General features: G+C 40.6%; 1 protein-coding gene across 2 annotated transcripts in view; it reads left to right on the top strand.

The window, feature by feature from the left end:
- The first annotated feature begins 1,769 nt into the window (after positions 1-1,769).
- Positions 1,770-21,582, top strand: part of Tfrc (transferrin receptor) — a 34,547-nt gene continuing 14,734 nt past the window's right edge. Inside the window, exons 1-9 of one of the 2 annotated variants that reach the window (XM_045151909.1) lie at positions 1,770-1,871; positions 9,131-9,189; positions 10,577-10,778; positions 11,882-12,086; positions 13,807-13,956; positions 14,076-14,181; positions 16,895-17,008; positions 18,365-18,463; positions 18,804-18,943. In XM_045151909.1, coding sequence (XP_045007844.1) covers positions 9,154-9,189; positions 10,577-10,778; positions 11,882-12,086; positions 13,807-13,956; positions 14,076-14,181; positions 16,895-17,008; positions 18,365-18,463; positions 18,804-18,943 — 1,052 coding nt within the window. In that variant the 5' untranslated portion in view covers positions 1,770-1,871; positions 9,131-9,153. Of the gene's footprint in view, positions 1,872-2,202; positions 2,285-9,130; positions 9,190-10,576; positions 10,779-11,881; positions 12,087-13,806; positions 13,957-14,075; positions 14,182-16,894; positions 17,009-18,364; positions 18,464-18,803; positions 18,944-21,582 lie in introns of those variants that run through there. The other variant, XM_045151910.1, reaches the window with a different exon arrangement.

Here is a 21,582-nt window from a genome sequence, read left to right as displayed (position 1 = left end):
AGGGTGGATTTGGGATGGGGAAAAATGGGGATTATCATGATTTATTATCTATACTTATGGAAGCAAAATAAAAAGTTATTAGTAAGTTATCAAGATTACCAAAATCATATTTTATTGCAACAATGTAAGTTACTGTGTCCAGAAATGGGTGCTTATGCTATATAATAATGATGACAGGGCTGGAGAGATTGCTTAGTGGTTAAGGTGCTTGCCTCAAAGCCTAAGGAGCCAGGTTCATTTCACCAGTACCCACATAAGCCAGATAAACAAGGTGGTGCATTATCTGGCGTTCCTTTGCAGTGACTCACTGTGATCCTTCCACCTCTATTTCCAGAGTGCTGGGATTAAAAGTGTGCACAACCATGCCCAGCTAATTTTTATTTGAAATTTCATATAATTGAATGGCACTGAATACTATCCATTAAACCTATTTTCTCCATGAGAGTACAAAATTTTCACCCTGAAATACTATTTTTGTTTTGTTTGTTTATGTTGTACTGTGGTGCTGGAACCCACCATCCTCCAGCCTCTAGATTGTTGGGATTACAGGCATAGGCCACCATGTCTACTTCTTTTTAAAAGGTACCAGAAATCAAGCAAAAGCATAGGTATTTCAGCCTATTGTCTGAATTTTAATAAGTTCCCTTAATGGCTAATCCATGTCCATCTTCTACTAAGAAGATGCAGCAATGCTCCAGTTATATATATATAGTACATATATATTAACATATCATATCATATATATGTTTTTATATATATGTATGTACATACATATATATATGAAGGACACATTTTAGTCAAGAGGTAGCATGTAGCACTTGCCCGATTTTAGAGTAGACAATGGGAAAAGCAGAAGCCCAAGGGCAGGAGGTAGTTTTACATTTTATAGCACTTTTTCTGGTCCCTAAGGGCTCCACTTGGCAAGTAATCTTTCCACCCTTTTATGGTCCTTGTCTCTCATTGTATTCTTTGTAAATTTATCTCTCACTGATTTGTAAATTATAGATAGGAGAGTGTATGAATGTTTAGTGTTTTAAAAGTGGTATGCATCCAGTTTTATTTGTTATGCATTTTAACAATAAAAATGGCAATAAATATGAATCTATAATCTTATCACCATTAAGTCATTCTTTTCTACTTTCTCTTCCACTGTCTCATGCATTAAATATTATGTGAAGTACTTTGCCAGTTTTGCTTCAAATGTTGTTTGGATTCATCCTAAATACAAATTTGGCCAGGCATGGTGGCGCACACCTTTAATCCCAGCACTCAGGAGGCAGAGGTAGGAGGATCGCTATGAGATCGAGGCCACCCTGAGACTACATAGCTAATTCCAGGTCAGCCTGGACTAGAGTGAGATCCTACCTCGAAAAACAAACAACAACAAGAAAAAAAACAAATTTGCTTTTAATTTTGTTTTGTTTTGTTTTAAGTTTGTTTCTGAGGTTGCAAAACATCTATTCGCAATATGTAGTTTCCTAAGACTGTATTTTGGAGCGAAGGTTAGGACGTTTGACCTTACGCTGCAGGGCCCCGTCAAGGTTAGGCGAAGGGCTCCGGAGCGCCCACCCGCAGCGCGCCGAGAGGAAACAAGACCGGCCGGCGGGCGCCCTCTCCCAGCACCTGCGCCTTGGCGCCTTTTCACTCGGGGGCGCGCCTCGAGGTAAGCGACCGTCTGCGCGCGCATCTCGGCCGGGCGCACGGTACCTCGTTAGGTGTACGTGAGGCAGGAAGTGACGCGAGACTCCGAGGGGGTCGGAGGGGCGGGGCCGGGTTTAAGCCGCTGGTTGGCGGTGGCCATCGCCCCAGAGCGCGTCGGCATCGCGGGTGGCTGTCGGCGAGCGCGAGCCGCGCAGAGGAGGCGCTGTCTTGTGAGTGCCGGGCTGCGGGAGCCGGCCGCAGGGCCGGGCTGCTGGGCGGAGGGGCGTCTGCTGCGGCCCTCCCCGCCTTCCCGGGGAGCGGACCGTCGCGTAGCTTCTCTGTGGGGCTGGGGCGCTGTGCTTAGTGTCGCCGGTCGTCTGCAGCCCCGTGCCACCTCCAGCTGTCCCTCGCGCGCTGTGCGCCTTGCTAACTCGCCCTGAGAAGCCGGCCCTGGTGCGCGGGTGGAGAGCGGAGGGACCCCGGCTGTGTGCCGCGGCCGCGCCGGCGTGCTCGGTTGGAGCACGTGGTGGCTGCTCCAGGAAGTCTCCTGTCTGGGACTTGGGTGACCTTGGACTCGTAACCCTTCGCTTCTTACGGCCCCTAGCAGGCCCGGTCTAACTGCTGAAAAGGAAGTGCTGTCCAGGTCTGTTACGAGTGTGTCATGGGCATTTCGCTAACAGTTTCCGAGAACTGTACATTTGAGCCCCAGCACCATCTCTTATGACCTGATACAGGGAGTCTCAATTTTTCCAGGGCAGAATCGGCTGCAGATACTCACATTACGAATGTTACTAGCAGTCCTGTAAGAATAAGGCTGCTTTGTAAAAACTATTTAGAAATTAATAACAGCATGGTCAAAGGACTGTAGATCTGTTGTGTTCATTGTGTTGGACAGCTCTCTGAAGTGGTGGGAAGAGTAAGAAAATATTTGGTGACGAATGATCAGTGAACACTCCTTGCTCACTGCTTGAAATGACCTTGCTTGGTACGTTACTTAACTAGACTGGGTTGCTGTCTTCTTCGTGTTTTCTTTCTTTCCTTGTCTTCTATGAGGATTGAAGTAGGAAAGAGTTGCCCTGCTGTTACAGAAGTATTTGGCTACCTGATACCTTTATTCTAGGCCTTTAGATGAGTTTAGAATACTAGGTGCTGATGCAGGTGTCTCTGATCTGTGAAATTTGACCTCATTGTCAAAGACATTTAAGCTGATATCTGTACCTTGTCTACTCAGAAAATAGTTGAGGTTTTCTAAATTACATGTGGATTTTTCTGAGTATTTTGCTTTTCTGCTTGGGATTATAATAAACTCCATGCTCAGAAGTCCACAGTTTAACATTGTTTTAAATCACTGGTAACAATGTGGGGTTTTATTATTATTATTTATTTGACAGAGAGTGAGTGTATGCCAGGGCCTTCAGCCACCACTGAACTCCAGATGCAAGCACTACCTTGGGCTTATGTAGGCCCTAGGGTCCTTTGGCTTCACAGGCAAATGCTTTAACCACTAAGCCATCTCACCAGCCCAGTTTTTGTTTCTTTGTTTTGTTTTTTTTTGTTGTTTTTTTTTTTTGGCTTTTCGAGGTAGGGTCTCACTCTGGCTCAGGCTGACCTGGAATTCACTATGTAGTCTCAGGGTGGCCTCGAACTCTTGGCGATCCTCCTACCTCTGCCTCCTGAGTGCTGGGATTAAAGGCGTGCGCCACCACGCCTGGCTCTCTGTTTTTTTTTTTTTTTTTTTTTAAGGTAGGGTTTCATTCTAGCCCAGGCTGACCTGAAATGTACTTTGTAGTCCCAAGGTGGCATTCAACTCCCAGGGATCCTCTTATCTCTGTCTGCCAAGTGCTAGGATCAAAAGCCCATGCCACAAAACGCCTGGCTTGAGAAGTAAAGAATCTCTACTCTTCATAATTGCCACATAATTCAGTATCAAGTTTTAGGATGGGGAGAGAAGGCAGAAAAGATACTAGAAATAGTCCTTGAGCTAATTGCAGAACAAATAAGTAGGATTTTAAGAAGCAGAGGAAGAATATATGTTAAAGCCAGGGATTGCATTCCCTCCCCCCACCCATTTGTTTGTTTGAGACAGGATCTCATGTAGCCCCAGGCTGTCCTACATACAGCACCCTCTGTAGCCAAGAATGACCTTAAACTCCACCTCTGAAGTGCTAGGATTACTGGTGCATGCCACCTTCACAGTTGTGTTTGAGGTAGGGTCTCATGCTAGCCCAGGTTGACATATTATCACACTATGTACTGTCAGGCTGGCCTCAACTCACAGCGATCCTCCTACCTCAGCCTCTCAAGTGCTGGGATTAAAGTATGTGCCACCATGCTGGGCATGACAGTAAACTTAAGTAAGACAACATAGATCTCTAGAACAGGGCCTCAAAAGCAGATATAGAGGAACTTCCCTTTTTTTGAGCCCTAAGGTCTTAAAATGGTGACATGTTTTCTAAATTTAAGTAGACTTCCCACAACTAGTAAATGCCTTATTTCACAGAAAAGCCTAGAATATGTTATATAGGTATGTAAGTGAAAGGCTTTTGATAGATACCCAAATCCCCAGCTTTCTGTACAGATCCCTGTTTTGTTTTTGGTTTGGATGTTGGTTTTTCAAGGTAGGGTCTCACTCTACCCCCCCCCCCCCCTCGCTGACCTGGAATTCACTGTGGAGTCTCAGGGTGGCCTCGAATTCATGGCAATCCTCATATCTCTGCCTCCTGAGTGCTGGGATTAAAGGCATGTGCCATCACACCCAGTTTAGATCCCTGGGTTAATTTTGAAAGTATTTTTATTTTTAATCTTATTTTTTTCTCAATTTTTTAAAACATTTTCCATGATTATAAAAAATGTCCCATGGTAATACCCCCCCTCCCCCACTTTTTGCCTTTGAAATTCCATTCTCCATCATATCCCCTCCCCATCTCAATAAGTCTTTCTTTTATTTTGATGTCGTGATCTTTCCCTCCTCTTATGCTGGTCTTGTGTAGGTAGTGTCAGGCACTATGAGGTCATGGATATCCAGGCCATTTTATGTCTGGAGGGAGCACATTGTAAGGAGTCCTACCCTTCCTTTGGCTCATACATTCTTTCCACCACTTCTGCATTAGACCCTGAGCCTTGGAAGGTGTTAGATCCCTGGTTTTGAGATACTCCAGAGTAGTCTATTACTTAATCACTGTATTTTGCTTATTTATTCACTTAGGTTTTGCCTAGCACACATTTCAGGATATTTCAGACATTTGTTTCCTTTCATGGTTCAGAACACATGGACCTATATTTTATCTTTAATTTTTTTTTTTTTTTTTTGAGGCAAGCCCAACAGACTGGCCTTTTTCCTTATGAGAGAAAGAGAAAATTAGCCACCAGAGTCCCCAGCCACTGCAGTAGAACTCCAGACACATGTGCCACCTAGTGAGCTTGCGTCAGTCACTGTGCATTTGGCCTTAACCACTAAGCCATCTCTCCAGCCCACTTTAATTTTTATTATTGTGAGAATTAAATAGTTTTCCTAGTCATCATTGAAAACATCAAAAATGTATGAGTGAAAATCAAGATCCTGTGTGGTCTGTTGCCAGTGACAATTGTCAGCATTGGTGGTGACATTTGAAATAAGCCAAATAAGAATTGTTGGGTTTAGATATGGCCTGTTCTCAGCACTTCGTAGACAAGAATCGTGTTTTAAGTGGTATAAAAGTTTCTTTTCCATGCTTCCCAGAATATAAATGTAGAGTCACTTCACATGGAAGAAAATTCTAAAGAGCTTCTTTAATAAGAAGCTACTTTGCTACATGTGAAGTTTTAAATGACTCAAGTTTGTTTTATATAATACCTCTGAGGAACTTTTGTGAATATCATGGAACTACTGTGGCATGTCCACAGATGTAAAGTTAAGTAATGGGATTGAAATGGACATTTCTTAGGTTATTTTTTTTTCTGACTTGATGTGGGTTTTTCGAGGTAGGGTCTCACTAGCCCAGGCTGTTAATCCTTAATTTGAGATGAGTTGAAGTAGAAATAATATTTGTTTCTTAGAGGGAAAAAAAAGGTGTACTTAGGCCTTGGGTTGGATCCCTAGTACTGCTATGTAAATTAATTTAAAACTAGAAAAGTTTAGGAATGGCTCTTCAGATGTGTGTTATACTTGGAAGCTGTTTTTTCCTAGAAATGGGTGATTAAAATTGGCTCAGGGTGGGACCTTATAGTTCTGGTTCTAGCGATTAATCTGTGTAGTTCTGGTGCAGTGGTAGTGATAAGCTGTGTACCAGAAGGTTCAAGAGATTGTACTTCTGAGAACATGTATGACCCACTGCATGTGACTTTGGTCTTTAAAGTTTAGAAATTTTTAAAAGTTAGTTTAGGGGTTGGAGAGTGGTTAAAGGCTCTTGCTTGCAAAGCCTGACAACCCAGGTTCAATTCCCCAGTACCCATGTAAAACCAGATACCCAAAGTGGTTAATGCATCTGCAGTGACTTGTTTTTGTTTGTTTGTTTGTTTGTTTTTGGTTTTTCAAGGTAGGGTCTCGCTGTAGCCCAGGCTGACCTAGAATTCATTTACTACGTAGTCTCAGGGTAGCCTCGAGTTCAGTGATCCAATCTGCCTTTGCCTCCCCAGTGCTGGGATTAAAGGTGTACACCACCACGCCCAGCTAAAATATAAAATAAAGTTAGTTTGGGTAATAAGTTTTTAGAAAGAATTTTTTTGTCTGTGTGTAGGAGGTGCATGCACACACGCATATAGCACCTGTTGGGCATGTGTGCCAGAGGAGAATGCCAGGTGTTCTGCTTCATTGCTTATCTACTTGTTTCCTTGAGATGAGTCTCCACTGATGTTGGATAGTTTGCCATTTTCATGAGCCCCAGCTCTCCACTGGACTTAGTATTAGACTCCTGTGACCATGTCCAGCTATTACATGGGCCCTAGAGAATTGAACTCAGTGGTCTTGTGCCCCCTCGGGCTTATGCAGGAAGTGTCCTTAACCACTAAACCATCTCTCCAACACTTATTTGTTTTTGATACAGGTCTTACTGTGTAACTCAAGTTTGCCATAAACCTAGTGTTCCTTGTGAGTCTCGGGATTATAGGTGTGAACCACTCTTTTGGCCTAGAAAGGAGACCTTTGGTAAACCTATTTACATGTAATGTCCTTTATTTTTTTTTTTTTAATTACTTTAAACAGAGGTAGAAAGGTGAAAGAGAAAGAATAGGCATCCCAGGGCCTCCAGCTGCTACAAACAAACTTAACTCCAGGTGCATGCACCACTGTGCATCTGGCTTTATGTGGGTCCTGGGGAATCAAACCTGGGTGATTAGGCTTTGCAGGCAAGTGCTTTAACCGCTGAGCCATCTCTCCAGCCCCCCTGTCTTTTTAAATCTGCATTTGCCTCAGAGATTGTTTAAGTGATATGTGTTCTTGTAGATAAGAAAAGTTTGGTGTTGCTTTTTTGTTTATTTGGTTTTTGGTTGTTTGAGGTAGGGTTTCACTATCGCTCAAATTGACCTGGAATTCTCTGTGTAGTTGCAGGGTGGTCTCAGACTTGCAGTGGTCCTCATACCTCTGCCTCCCAAGTGCTGGGATTAAAGGTGTACGCCACCACACCCAGCAAGGAAAGTTTTAAAAATAGATAGCATGGAATAAATAAATGTCCATTTTAAATTATAGGATTTCAACCTTGAACAAATCACTTAGTCATTGAGATAACTGACCTTTTTCATTTGCAAAATAGCATAATCTGTCTTTTGTCCTTTATGTGTGGAGATGCCAAATCATTTTTTGTAGCAATTTAACCAGCAGATTTAACATTTCTCTCCTTGCCTAATAGAGATATTTTATGGTCTTTGGTACCTTGTTTGCTTGCTTGCTTGTTTTTTTTGTTTTGTTTTGTTTTGTTTTTAAGAAGGATCTCATTGTGGGTCAGGCTGACCTAGAACTCACAGCAGTCCTCCTATGTCAACCTCCCTAGTGCTGGGATTAATGGCATGTCTAGCTTATTTTTGGTTTTTGAGACAGTCTCTCTATGTAGCCCAGACTGCTCTTGAATTCACCATTTTCCTGCCTTAGCTTTCCAAATGCTGTGCCACCAGACCAGGCTGAGCATTTTGTGATCTTATAGCATGACAGTTTTGATTTAATTTCTTGTGTTTTTTATTTTTATTTTTTGGAGGGGGGATGTCTTTAATCATGAATTCCAGGACCAGCCTGGTCTACATAGGGAGACTGTGTCTCCAGAAGAGTTATTTTGATAATTACTATCAGGAATAACAATTCTAACTACTTTCCCTACTTTTTGACATGAATGTGTGCATGTGCATATTTGTATTGTGTAGGCACCTGTGTGTGTTTGTGCACAGGTGGAGACCACAGGTCACACTGAGTGTCTTTCTCAGTTGCTCTTCACCTTATTTTTTGAGTGTCTCATTGAACCCAGAACTCAGCAGTTTGGATAGATAAACTAGTGGGCAAGCCTTGGGTGGTGGGGAGAGCATCTTGTTTCTGTCTTCCTAGCAGTTGGATTACAGGTGTTTTGTTTTGGTTTGTTTTTGAGGTGGACTCTCACTCTAGCCCAGGCTGGCCAAAACCTCACAGTGATCCTCCTGCCTCTGCTTCCTGAGTGCTGGGATTAACCATGTGTGCCACCACACCCAGCTTTATTTATGTCTTCATACTTGAATGGCAAATACTTTACCAGTTGAGCCATTTCCCCAGCCCTTTCTCCACATTTTTAACTTTTTAACTTTCAATTTTCAAGCCTGTAGGAAAAAAATGAAATAATACAGTGACTGTTAAGTAGCCTCAACAAAGGCTAAATTCTTCAATGTTAATTTAAGAACATAATATCATATTCCCAGAATCTAAGTTGAAATGTAGTACTGTTTTCCAGAATTTAATCCATATTCAGCTTTCTTTGTTGTTGTTGTTGTTGTTGTTTGTTGTCCCCTTCGGCTCTCACTCTAGCCCAGGCTGACCTGACCTAGAACTCACTCTGTAGCCTGAAACTCAAGGCAATCTTCCTACCTTGTCCTCCCAAATGGTGGAGTAAAGGCATGTACCACTACACTGGGCTTTTAATTTTTTATTTTTTGGGGTTTTTGAGGTAGGTCTCTCTCTGATCCAGGCTGACCTGGAATTAACTGTGTAGTCTCAGAGTGGCCTCAAACTCATGGAGATCACCTACTTCTGCGCCTCCCAAGTGCTGGGATTAAAGGCATGTGCCACCACGCCCAGCTTTAGTAAAGGATGTTTTAGGAGCCAAGTATAGTGGTGCATGCTTGTAATCTTAACACTAGGGAGGTTGGTACAAGAGGAGCTTTGTTTAATCTAGTCTGAGCCATATAGTGACACTTTGTGTCAATAAACAAATAAAAAAGTCTTTTCTAGAGAGGTCATAATATATTTGAGTAACTTTAAATGATAATTTAGTCTTAAAATAAAAAACCCTCCCTAGTCTGATACAGTGAATCTAATATTAATTCTCTGTTCTACTTCTAGGTGCTTCTGTGTGGCAGCTCAGAATGATGGATCAAGCCAGATCAGCATTCTCTAATTTGGTAAGATAATTTTACCTATACTTCTGTGTCTACAAAATGTGCTTGCTGTGTATAGGTATGACTTACCCACTGAGCATGAGCTAATAATGCCCATGGATGTCACAGGCATTCTTGTACATTTAAAGTGGTAGTCTTGTGCAATAACAGATCCCACAAAGAAAAATTAGATTATATTCATTTATTTTGCTTTTCTTCTTTTTGTTTATTTATTTATTGGTGGATTTTTGAGGTAGGGTCTCACTCTAGCTCAGGCTGTCCTGGAATTCACTATGTAGTCTCAGGGAAGTCTCAAACTCAAAGCAGTCCTCTTACTTCTGCCTTCCAAGTGCTAGGATTCCCAGTAATATTTATTTATTTGTTTTATTATTTGTTTATTTACTTATTTTGAGGTAGGGTCTCAAAATAATAGCCAAGACTGACCTGAAATTCACTATGTAGTCTCAGACTGGCCCCAAACTCACAGTGATCCTCCTACCTCTGCCTCCCCAGTGCTGGGATTAAAGGCATGTGCCACCACACGTGACTTATTTTCTTACTTATGCTTTTTTGAGGCAAGTTCTTGCTGTGTGGCCCCAGGTTGTCCTGGAACTCATGATCCATCTCCCTGTCTCCTAAGTGCTGGGTTTATAGGACTGTATCACCATACCCCACTTATGGGTATTTTGAGTTCAAGTTGTGGTTAGTTATGGGAAGTAATGTGAGATTATTTTAGGGTGGTTTGAGTGTTTTGGAGAGGATAGTCAAGTAGGAAAAATAGACTAAAGAAATCATTAATCAAAATTTGTAGTAGAAGTTTGGGGAAATGACTCAGTAGTTAAAGGCACTTGCTTGTAAAACCTGACCTCCCAGGTTCTATTCCCCAGTACCTGTGTTAAACCAGTTGCACAAAGTGACACATGCATCTGGAGTTCATTTGCAGTTACACTTGGCCCTGGCATGCTCGTACTCACTCTACTTGCAAATAAATAAAAATCTGTAGTAGAGAGTTGGATATAATCATGGTCCAATACTTCTGGCTACATGGGAGGCTAAGTTAGGAGGATCACTTGAACCCAGGAGTTTCAAGCAAGCCTGGGTAATATGGTGGAAGTATCCCCTCTAATCTTTGTTTTTTGAGGTTGGGCCCAACTGTATCCTCCCATGTGTTAAGATTAAAGCTGTGTGCCACCATACCCAACATTCTAATCCCTTTAAGAAAATACATAGTAGGAGATATACAGAAGAGAAACCCTGAATGACTGGGAGTGGTATGAAGCCAACCTTGATCTGCCATTGACAGAACTAGACACAGAGAAAAACTTTGATTTGAAAGATGACTTCTTTTCCCTTATGAACATATATTATGTCATGGCATGTCTTAATATTCTTTTGTCTTGTTTCCTCTCAGTTTGGTGGAGAACCACTGTCATATACCCGGTTTAGCCTGGCTCGGCAAGTAGATGGAGATAATAGTCACGTGGAGATGAAACTAGCTGTAGATGAAGAAGAAAATGCTGACCATAACGTGAGGGCAAATGTCACAAAACCAAAAAAGTTTAATGGAAGGATCTGCTACGCAACTATTGCAGTAATCATCTTTTTCTTGATTGGTAAGAGTGGCCCTTCAAAACTTAATATAAGTATTCCTTATAACCCCCTTGGAAGTCTGTTACTTCAATTCAGCAGATATTTATTTAGTATGTTTTAAGTGCCACTGTTCTAGACACTAGGAATACAATGATGACTAAGATTCTGAATTTAATCTGGTGGAATAGGGGAAGCAGATTAACATTTAATACTGTACAAATGTTATATTAGAAATATTCACAGGATATTTGGCACATAGACACTTAGCCTGAGGTTTCAAGAAAAGCTCCTGGACTGGAGTTAAGCAGTTAAGGTGTTTGCCTGCAAAGCCAAAGGACCCAGGTTCGATTCCCCAGGACCCATGTAAGCCAGATGCACAATGGGGTGCATGCATCTGGAGTTCGTTTGCAGTGGCTGGAGGCCCTGGCGCGTTTGTTCTCTTCTCCCCCTGCTTATTTCTCTCTCTCTCTCTCTCTTCCCCCCCCCTCAAATAAATAAATAAATAATAGAATTTTTTTTTAAAAGAAAAGCTCCTTGTAAGGTTACCTACCTATGCTTTAAACAGGTGACTATTTTAAATAGTTACATAATTTATTGGGATTATAAATGGTTTAAATTCTACAAAACTGAAGTTTGTAATTTGCTTTCAAACCACGTAGAATTTAAAAATCGGGGGGCTAGAAAGATGATGGCTCAGCAGTTAAGAGAGCTTCCTATGCAAGCATGAGACCCTAAGGGTGCCTGAGACTGTGTGAGTTCAGTTCCCCAGCACGCACATAAATAGCTGGGCATGGCTATACATGTCTATAACCCTAGTCCTATGGGGAGCAGAAACATAAGAATTACTGGGCTTACGGAAATAGCAAGCTCCAGGATCAGTAAAAGGCTGTCTTAAGGAAACAAGTGGATGAGCAATGGAAGAAAGACACCCGTCACACTCCTGGCCTCCATGTTTGTATAAGGGGCACATGCATTTCCACATACACATGCATACATGACACACATGCCCTACCACACATACAAACAAAACCAAATCAAAACAGTATGCTCAATGCTTAGCTGGCATTAACAGTACCTACAGTATAAATGAATTCTGTATGTTCAGCTCTAAAACTTTTTTCTTTAGGATTTATGATTGGTTACCTGGGCTATTGTAAACGTGTAGCACCAAAAGATGAGTGCGAAAGACTGGCAGAAACGGATACATACAAGTTAGATAACTTCAAGACAGAAGAAGACGTTCCTCAACTACCTTCTCGCTTATATTGGGAAGACCTCAAAGCAATGCTGTCAGAGAAACTGAATCCCATAGATTTTACTAATACCATCAGGTAGGCTTGAGCTGCTTCAGGTTCAACCTCAGAATCTGAACGAATTCTTTGTGTGTTAGATGCACTGAGACAACAGTGCAATAGACTTGAAGAGCTTTTTCAGATGGAGGAAACTCATGTGTGTAAGTATTTGAAGCTGTGTTGATGGGAAAAGTCAGAACATTTCTGGAGAGTCATTTCTAAACAAGTTCAGAGGTTCTTGATCTTTTTGCCAACTATTTATTTCTTTATAGGTTGTTGCTTTCTGTTAGGCTTTCTTCTGCTTTGTTGATCTGTCGAATCTCTTATAATGTCATGCTGCCAATAGCTTTCTTTCCTTTGTAGATCATGATTTATTTGTCTTTGATGTATTTCTAATATTCTTTGATTTCTGCTGGTTTTCACCCATTAGTATCTACTATTAAGTAGTACCTTTGTAATTTCTGTCTCTATGTTAAACAAATTCATCTGTCACCTTTTGCTGGTTTCCTACAGTTTCAATAACACTGTAATTCTTTTTTAGTTTCTGGGTTGTGTGTGTGAGTGCACATGCATGTGCCATGAGTACTCCATCCTGCAGCAGGGTGCTGTCACCTGCAGTGGAATGTTGAGGTTCCTGCTCTATCAGCCTTCTACTTGTTCTTACTTGAACCTAAAGTCTTGTTACTGATCTGGAACTTGCTATTTTTCCCATAAGTGGCAATTATTAGGTCTCTACTCCTCTAGGGGGCTGGAGATACAGACACATGAGACCACATGTAGCTGCTCATGTGGGTCCTGGGGATTGAGCAATAGTCAGGCCACCCTAGACCCTTAAGCTTGTACAGGAAGTGCTCTTAACTGCTGAGCCATCTCTCCAGCCCAGTCTGAATACCATTATTTGTGTATACATTATATACAGTAAGCATTATGTATGATAAAGTGAAAGTATAGACTCCCATATTTCCCCTCCACCCCCCCCCAAAAAAACAAAAACCCCAGGAACCAATATGATGAGTATATTTATAAAGCCCTATGGGAGGTCAGACAAGGAAGAATTTGGTGCTAGGGAATTCAGAACGCTTCAAAGAGGTGCTGCTCATCAATAGTATTTACGTCTACAGATGTTCTGGAAGCTATGCTACTTATTACCCCTAAAACTCTCTTATCCAGCTGTGTTGTATCAGATGAGACTTCTTAAAAGAGTGCTTTTTGGTAAATATGGACACTTTTAAAAACAATCCAGGTGTGGTGGCACATGCCTTTAACCCCAGCACTCAGGAGGCAGAGGTGAGAGGATGGATTTGAGTTTGAGGCCACCCTGGAGCTACATAGTGAATTTTTATTTATTTTCAAGTAGAAAGAGAAAGAAAGAATGAGCACTTTAGGGCCTCTAGCCACTGCAAATGAACTTCAGATGCATGCATCACCTTGTGCATTTGGCTTTACATGGGTACTGAGGAATTGAACCTGGATCCTTAGGCTTTGCAGGCAAGCGCCTCAACCATTAGCTGTCTCTGCAGTTTTGAGTCATACTTAATTTATTTTAAGAATGAAGGATAATATTGAGTTATGTTTTTAAAACAACTTTTTAATTGGGTTAAATGCTTTTGTTTAATTTTTGCATTTGTGGGTGGCATGCATGTGTATATGTGTTTATATGTGTGTGTGCGCACATGTGTATATGTGCATGTGGAGGCCAGAGATCAGCATTGTGTGCTACATTTATTTATTTTTAATTAAGCATTTTAATTTCTTCCAGGCAGCTGAACCAAAATACATTTGTCCCTCGTGACGCTGGTTCTCAAGAAGATGAAAATCTTGCCAATTTTATTGAAGATCAGTTCCATGATTTAAAACTCAGCAAAGTGTGGCGTAATGAACACTATGTTAAGATACAGGTCAAAGACAGGTATATGGACAGATAGAAGATTATTTTATAGAAATAATTACTTTCAGGTTATTTCAAAGACTTTCAAAATGAAGACTTAAGAGTTATTTTTGTTTTTTTTTTTTTTTTTTTTTTTTAAGCATTGTTCGAAACTCAGTGACCATAACGAATACAAATGGTACCATGGGATACCTAGTGGAGAATCCTGAGGGCTACGTGGCATATAGTAAAGCTGCAACAGTTATTGTAAGTAAGACAACATAGTGTTGAATGGCTTGAAAACTCATTGATCTTACTATTGGAATAAATATACAAGTGTTTAAATTTACTGATCATGAGATATTCTTTTGGTTTTTTCAAAGTAGGGTCTCGCTGTAGCCAAGGCTGACCTAGAATTCACTATGCAGTCTCAAGCTGGCTTTGAACTCACAGCAATCCTCCTACCTCTGTCTCCCAAATGCTGCAGTTAAACAGATGCACCACCATGCCTGGCTAGATACTTGTATTCTTTCTTATTCTTATTATTATCATCATCATCAGAGACAGACAGGGAGAAAGAGAGAAAGTGAGAATGGGCACGCCAGGGCCTCTAACCACTGCAGATGAACTCCAGACACATGTGCCACCATGTACATCTGGCTTTACGTGGGACCTGGAGAAAGGAACCTGGGTCCTTAGGCTTCACAGGCATGTGCCTTAACTAACCACTAAGCCATCTCTTCAGCCCTCTTTTTTTTTTTTTTTTAATCTTTTTATTTATCTGAGAGAGAGACAAAGAAGCAGATACTTAGAGAATGAGCATGCCAGGGTCCCCCACCACTACAGACAAACTCCAGATGCACCACCTTGCGTATCTGCCTTATTGGGGAATCAAACCTCGATCCTTAGGCTTTGCAGGCGAGCACCATAATTGCTAAGTCATCTCTCAAGCCCTACATTTGTATTCTTAATCCACTTGTGCATATTAGACATAATAAATTACAAAGTCCTAATGTTGGTCTGTTAGACCCTAAGTAATCATCATTGTCTGTAGCTATGATGACCTCCTTGTTCTTTTTAATTTTCTATTTATTTGGAAGGAGAGAAAATACGGACACACCAGGGCCTCTAGCCACTCAGGTGAACTCCAGATGCTTGTGCCACTTTGTGCACCTGGCTTTCCACGGGCACTGGGGAATCAAGCCCTGGTCATTAGGTTTTGCATGCAATTGCTTTAACTGCTGAGCCATTTTTCCTTGCTCTTTTTGGTTTTTTTGAGGTAGGATCTCACTGTAGCCCAGGCTGATCTGGTATTCACTATGTTGACTCAGGCTGGCCTCAAACTCACAAAGATCCTTCTACCTCTGCCTCCCAAATGCTGGGATTAAAGGCATGAACCATCTCACCAGGCTTTTTTTTTTTAATTATGAAAATTTTTTAAATATTTGATTTTTTTGCCTCTAGCCACTGCAAATGAATTCTAGATACATTTGCCACCTGGTGCATCTGGCTTATGAGGGTACTGGGGAATCAAACATGGGTCCTTAAGACTTCACAGGCAAGCGCCTTCATCGCCAAGCATCTCTCCAACCCCCCTTGCTCTTAATCATATACCAGAACTCAGACATGCTCCCACTTTGTGGCTTTATGAAACCTGCCTTTCCCTTTGCCAGATCATTCACCCTGATCATCAATATCACTTGTTTCTTCATTTGCTGCGAGTCATGTCTGCAGTATAATCTCATTGGGGAGGGCTTCCCTATTCTTTTGTTTGGGTTTTTTGTTTGTTGTTTTTGAGGTGGGATCTCACCCTAGCCCAGGCTGAGTACTTGAAGGTGTGTACCACCATACCTGGATGGCTTTCTTATTTTTTTAAAACCAGCTTCCTCATCACTTTCCCCTTGTCCTGCATGATTTTTTATTTTTTCGTAGTAGTTCTAGCACCAGATATACCCATTTGTTTCCACTAGGATATAAGTTACAGGAAGGGCTGCAGATTAGTTTTATTTCTGACATGTCTCTGAGTCATAGCACACCTGGCATGTGGTAGTATTAGATCAATGAAAGGTATATATATCAGATTCTTCCATGTGGGGGAAAATAGAAATATCCATCCTAAGCTGGGATGTAGCTCAGTGGTAGCATGCTTGCCTAGAATGTATGAGGCCCTAGGTTCGATCTTAACATATACACATACAAAAGAAAATAAAAAATAAAAGTTTATTTACAAAATATACCTATCTTGGCTGGGACTTAGTCTTAGTTTTATTTTTTAAGGCTGAATCTTCTTAAATTTAGGCAAATAATTTCCAAATTAATGAAGAAATAGAATAGATAATTTCCTGGTTGAAAATATTTGCATGTCAGGGGTCCATCTCCTGGCTGCCTTTGAGGGAGGTGAACTTTTCTAGTGTCTTCCTGGTTAGGTATCTCTTTCCCCTGGCTACCTCCAACCCAGGAGTCTGGAGATGGGTAGGTTATAAAGTATTCTGTATTTAGATACTGGGTTGTTAATGTCAGTTTAGAGCTGTTCATCTAAATCTGTATATCAGTAGGTTCTAGGAACATTATGATAGTTTGTATAAACATGCAAAAATTTGGTTTATGCAAGTCACTTTAATATATGCTGTTTAACAATTTTGGAAGCAGAACTATTATCAGACCTTTCATTTAAAACTTATTCCTATGTATGTATTCAATTTTTGAAGTCCTTTGATATGTTTTTCTGTGTTTAACGCATCCCAATACCCTTTAGGCAACATAGGATAAGGAAACCATGAACATAAAAGGCCAGAAATCTTAATATCACTTTTAGTAACAGATCACTTTCAACTTTAGAAGTCCCTTTCTTGGCTTCAGTACTCCCATCCCCGCTTTTTCCCCTGTCTTGATATTCTTGCTCATGATTAGTTTGTAGAACTCTTTTTTTGTAGCTGTTTTGATGTCCTAGTCCTCATTAAATCTAATATTTTTGTCCTAGGGTAAACTGGTCCATGCTAATTTTGGCACTAAAGAAGACTTTGAAAGTTTAAACTCTGCCGCAAATGGATCACTAGTGATTGTTAGAGCAGGAAAAATCACTTTTGCAGAAAAGGTGAGTATGGGTTTTTAGATACAATTTATTTATTATTCAGTGTTTGATTTTGTTTGGAACAGTGTCTCACTGTGGAGCCCAGACTGCCTGTAGCATTACTCCTATCTCAGCCTTCTGAGTGCTGGGACTATGGGTGTGGCGTACCACCTGGCTTTATTTATTTATGTTAATTTTTATTGACTTACAGACGAAAATTGTGTTTCTTATTAATTCTTTCACATTCTGAGAACAGGCAGCCTGAAATTCTCATACCTGGTAATAGAGCTTATTAAAGTCTTCAGCAAATCAAATAAGTCCCAGTTACCTAAAGTCACAGTATACTTCAAAACAATGGCATTTTCACTTGCAGTATTTTTCAGCCATTGTCTTTCAGTGAAAATGAAGTTATCAGGGGCTGAAGAGATGGTGCCATCTGTTTGCTTGCCCATGTAAATCCTGATAAACACAGTGTCATCTGGAGTTCGTTGACAGAGGCAGAAGACCTTGGCGTGCCCATACTCAGTCTCTGTCTGTCTGCCTCCTTCTCTTTGCCTCTCTCTCTCTCAAATAAATAAAGAGTACATTTTTTTAAAAAAAAGAAAAAGAAAATGAGGGCTGGAGAGATGGCTTAGCAGTTAAGTGCTTGCCTGTGAAGCCTAAGGACCCCGGTTCGAGGCTCGGTTCCCCAGGACCCACGTTAGCCAGATGCACAAGGGGCGCACGATCTGGAGTTCGTTTGCAGCGGCTGGAGGCCCTGGTGTGCCCATTTTCTCTTGTCTCTATCTGCCTCTTTCTCTGTCTGTTACTCTCAAATAAGTAAAGAACAAAAAATAATTTAAAAAAAGAAAATGATGTCAGAAATGCCGGGTGTGGTGGTGCATGCCTTTAATCCCAGCACTAGGGAGGCAGAGGTAGCAGAATTGCCATGAGTTCAAGGCCACCCTGAGATTACATAGTGAATTCCGGATCAACCTGAGCTGGAGAGTGAGACCCTAACTCAAAAAAAAAAAAAAAAAAAAAAAAAAAGAAGAAGAAGAAGAAGAAAAGAAAAAGCAAGTGAAAGAGTTTAGACTGTGTCTGTAACTTAGTTGTGTATATACATATAATTCAGTTATGCTTTAAAAGAGAAAAAGTAAAAGCCAAACTTATACAAAGGACAAGACTAGGTAATACTAAGACAGCTAGATGAGTTTTATTATTAAGTTATATTTAGGAAGTTTTTTGTTGCTTTCTAAATGTATGGTTGTAACATTTAGTAGTATCATTTAATCCTCTGTAATAATTTGCCCTTTAGCATAAAGTCTAGTATGTTTTATGCATTATTCTTATTTTGTATGGTCAGATCTTCATTTCCTAAGATTCATTGTTTTTCTTTAGGTTGCAAATGCTGAAAGCTTTAATGCAATTGGTGTCTTGATATACATGGACCAGACTAAATTTCCTATTATTCAGGCAGAGGTTCCACTATTTGGACATGTGAGTTCTTATTTCTTGAATCTTTGAGATTTTGAGTTCTCCAAATTTTCCCTGGACTGCATCTAGCTGAGTAGAACTATGCTTTCCCTAAATACACTGTATCTAGGAAGAGTTTTAGCAGGAAGTAAGAAGACAGATTACATTGATTTTTGAAACATTGCTAAAATGTTTTGTTAAGAATGACTTGAACTGAGAGTTTGGCATATACCATATAAAAACAGGAGTCACATGTTACAGAGTCCCCTTAGACTTTGAGGCTTTATGTTGCATTTCATACCAAATGTTTCAGGCAACTTATTGAGTAAGTGCTAGATACCGCTAACTACTCTTACTTTACCAGGCTCATCTAGGAACAGGAGATCCCTACACACCTGGATTCCCTTCTTTCAATCATACGCAGTTTCCACCATCTCAGTCATCAGGATTGCCTAATATTCCTGTCCAAACAATTTCCAGAAAATGTGCAGAAGACCTGTTTCAGTAAGTTTATATTTGGAAGGTCTCTTATTGGGTGAGGTTTATGGCTAAGAACGAATGGTTAAAGATTAAGTTGATTTGATAAATTCTTAAAACAGGTGGCAATAAACAATTAACACATTTGGTAATTTGAGGAATATTAAGTTATATGTAGACAAAAATGAAAATTTTCCTGCATAAGGTGATTTTTAAGTTTTTTTCATTCTTTGTATCTATATGTATACATGTGTGTATGAGCATGCATGTACCACTTTTCATCTGGCTTTATGTAGGCAATAGAGAATTGAACCTGGGTTGATAGACTTTACAAGCAAGTGCCTTTAACCTCTGAACTATCTCCCTAACCCTATAAAGTGATCTTAATAACAGATAAGGGATTTATAAACTAAGTAATACTTGCCCAGTTTAACCAGTGAATTCCTTGTGTGGTTCTGGTATAACTTCTTGAGTACTTCCTATAGTGCAACACTTTGTTGCTTATGACAACCCATCTAGTTATTGAGGAAAATATGTTAGAATTCTTACTAAACTGGTATCTTTGTAACAACCAAATTTTTTTTCTTTTTAGCAGTACAGAATTATTCCAATTTCCTTGCCTATAGATTGAATATCCTACATTTTCATACAGTTTCTAGATACTTTCTAATCATAATTATTTTCTCTAAGTACTCCCCCTAGGGGCTGGAGAGATGGCCTAGCAATTAAGACACTTGCCTACAAAGCCAAAGGATGCAGGTTCAATTCTCCAGGACCCACGTAAGCCAGATGCACAAGGTGGTGCATGGGTCTGGAGTTCATTTGCAGTGGGTGGATGCACTGGCTTGCCCATTCTCTCTCCCTCTTACTTTCTCCCTCTCTCTGTCTCTCTCCCCCAAATAAGTAAATAAAAATAATTTAAAAATAAATAAATGAATAAATACTCCCCCTAGTGTAGTAGTATTTCTCCTTAAAGTTGAACGTGGTCAGCTGCAGTGGCACTGATTTCTTTTTGGAGAGCTGAAGCATCCATGTGTGTGAGACAAGCATGGGCAGCATAAGCTCCATCTCCTTTTTAAAAAAAAAAAATGTTTGTGTGTGTGTGTATATTTATGTATATATATATACATACACAAATGCATGTATATTTTAATTTTATTTATTTGAGTGAATGAGAGAGAGAAGAGAGGCAGATAGAGAGAGAATGGGCTCACCAGAGCCTTTAGCCACTGCAAGCAAACACATGTGCCATCTTGTGCATCTGGTTTACATGGGTCCTGAGAGTTAAACCTGGGTCCTTGGGCTTCACGGGCTTTACCGTAACTGCTAAGGCATTCTCTCCAGCCCTGTTTTTGTTTATTTATTTGTAAGCAGAGAGAGAGAGATGGGGGGCATGGAATGGAGAATGGGTGCTCCAGGGCATCAAATGAACTCGTTGTATGCATACCTTTGTGCATCTGGCTTTATGTGGGTACTGGGGAATCACACTCAGGTTGTTAGGTTTTGAAGGCAAATGGCTTAACTGCTGAGCCATCTCTCTATCCCTCTTTTTGTTTCTTTTTTTTTTTTTTTTTAAGATAGGGTATCACCCCAGCCTAGGCTGACCTGGAACTCACTTTGTAGTCCCAGGCTGAACTCAGACTCACAGTATTCCTCCGGCTTTGCTTCCTGAGTGCTGGGATTAAAGTGTACCACCACACCTGTTCTATTTTGTTTAAAAGTAAAAATAGGGCCGGAGAGATGGCTTTGCAGTTGCACTTGCCTGCAAAGCCAAAGGACCCAGGTTTGACTCCTCAGGACCCACATAAGCCTGATGCATAAGGGGGTGCATGTATCTGGAGTCCATTTGCAGTGGCTAAAGGCCCTGGTGCACCCATCTTGCGCGCCCGCCCGCCCGCGCGCGCGCGCGCTCTCTCTCTCTCTCTCTCTCTCTCTCTCTCTCTCTCTCTCTGCCTCTTTCTCAGAATAAATAAATTTTAAAAATGTAAAAATAAGGTCTAATTAGAGTATGGATCATTCATCTTTATCTTGACTTTCCAGTACCATAGGATGAATATTTAATTTCAGACCTGAATTCAAACAGTTGTTTACTCTCTAACAAAGAACAAGTTGCTAATCTCTCTGTTGTTTTTCAGTTTAACTGGAAAACTAAAACATACACAAATTAATAGAGTGGTTGGTGTCAAACGAAGAGCATGTACATGTAAGAGCTTTGTAAGGAGGCATTTTATTTATAATAGGTGATTCTTACTGACTCATTCCACCTACTTCCTTCCTGTCTTTCCCAGCTTTAGAATCGAACCCCCTATTGTGTCTTAGGTAATAAAGAGTTTTGACATTTATGCAAATAAGACCCTTTGGAGCAGCTAATTGTAGTTAAGATAGGAGGATTTAGGTGAAGATTTACTAGCAACACTGGAATAGTTCCCTTTTTTTGTTTGTTTTTCACTTTTCAAGGTAGGGTCTCACTGTGGCCCAGGCTGACCTGGAATTCACTACGTTGTCTCAGGCTGGCCTTTGAACTCACAGCAGTCTTCCTGTCTCAGCCTCTTGAGTGCTGGGATTAAAGGCATATGCCATCATGCCCATCATATTTCTTAATAATAGAGATAAGATTGTACATTACACTTGAAATGAGAGAGAGCTGGGAAACAGAAATATATTCA

The sequence above is a fragment of the Jaculus jaculus genome, chromosome 6, assembly GCF_020740685.1.
Source record: "Jaculus jaculus isolate mJacJac1 chromosome 6, mJacJac1.mat.Y.cur, whole genome shotgun sequence".
NCBI classification, from domain to species: domain Eukaryota; kingdom Metazoa; phylum Chordata; class Mammalia; order Rodentia; family Dipodidae; genus Jaculus; species Jaculus jaculus.
This window is presented reverse-complemented; position numbering and strand designations above follow the sequence as displayed.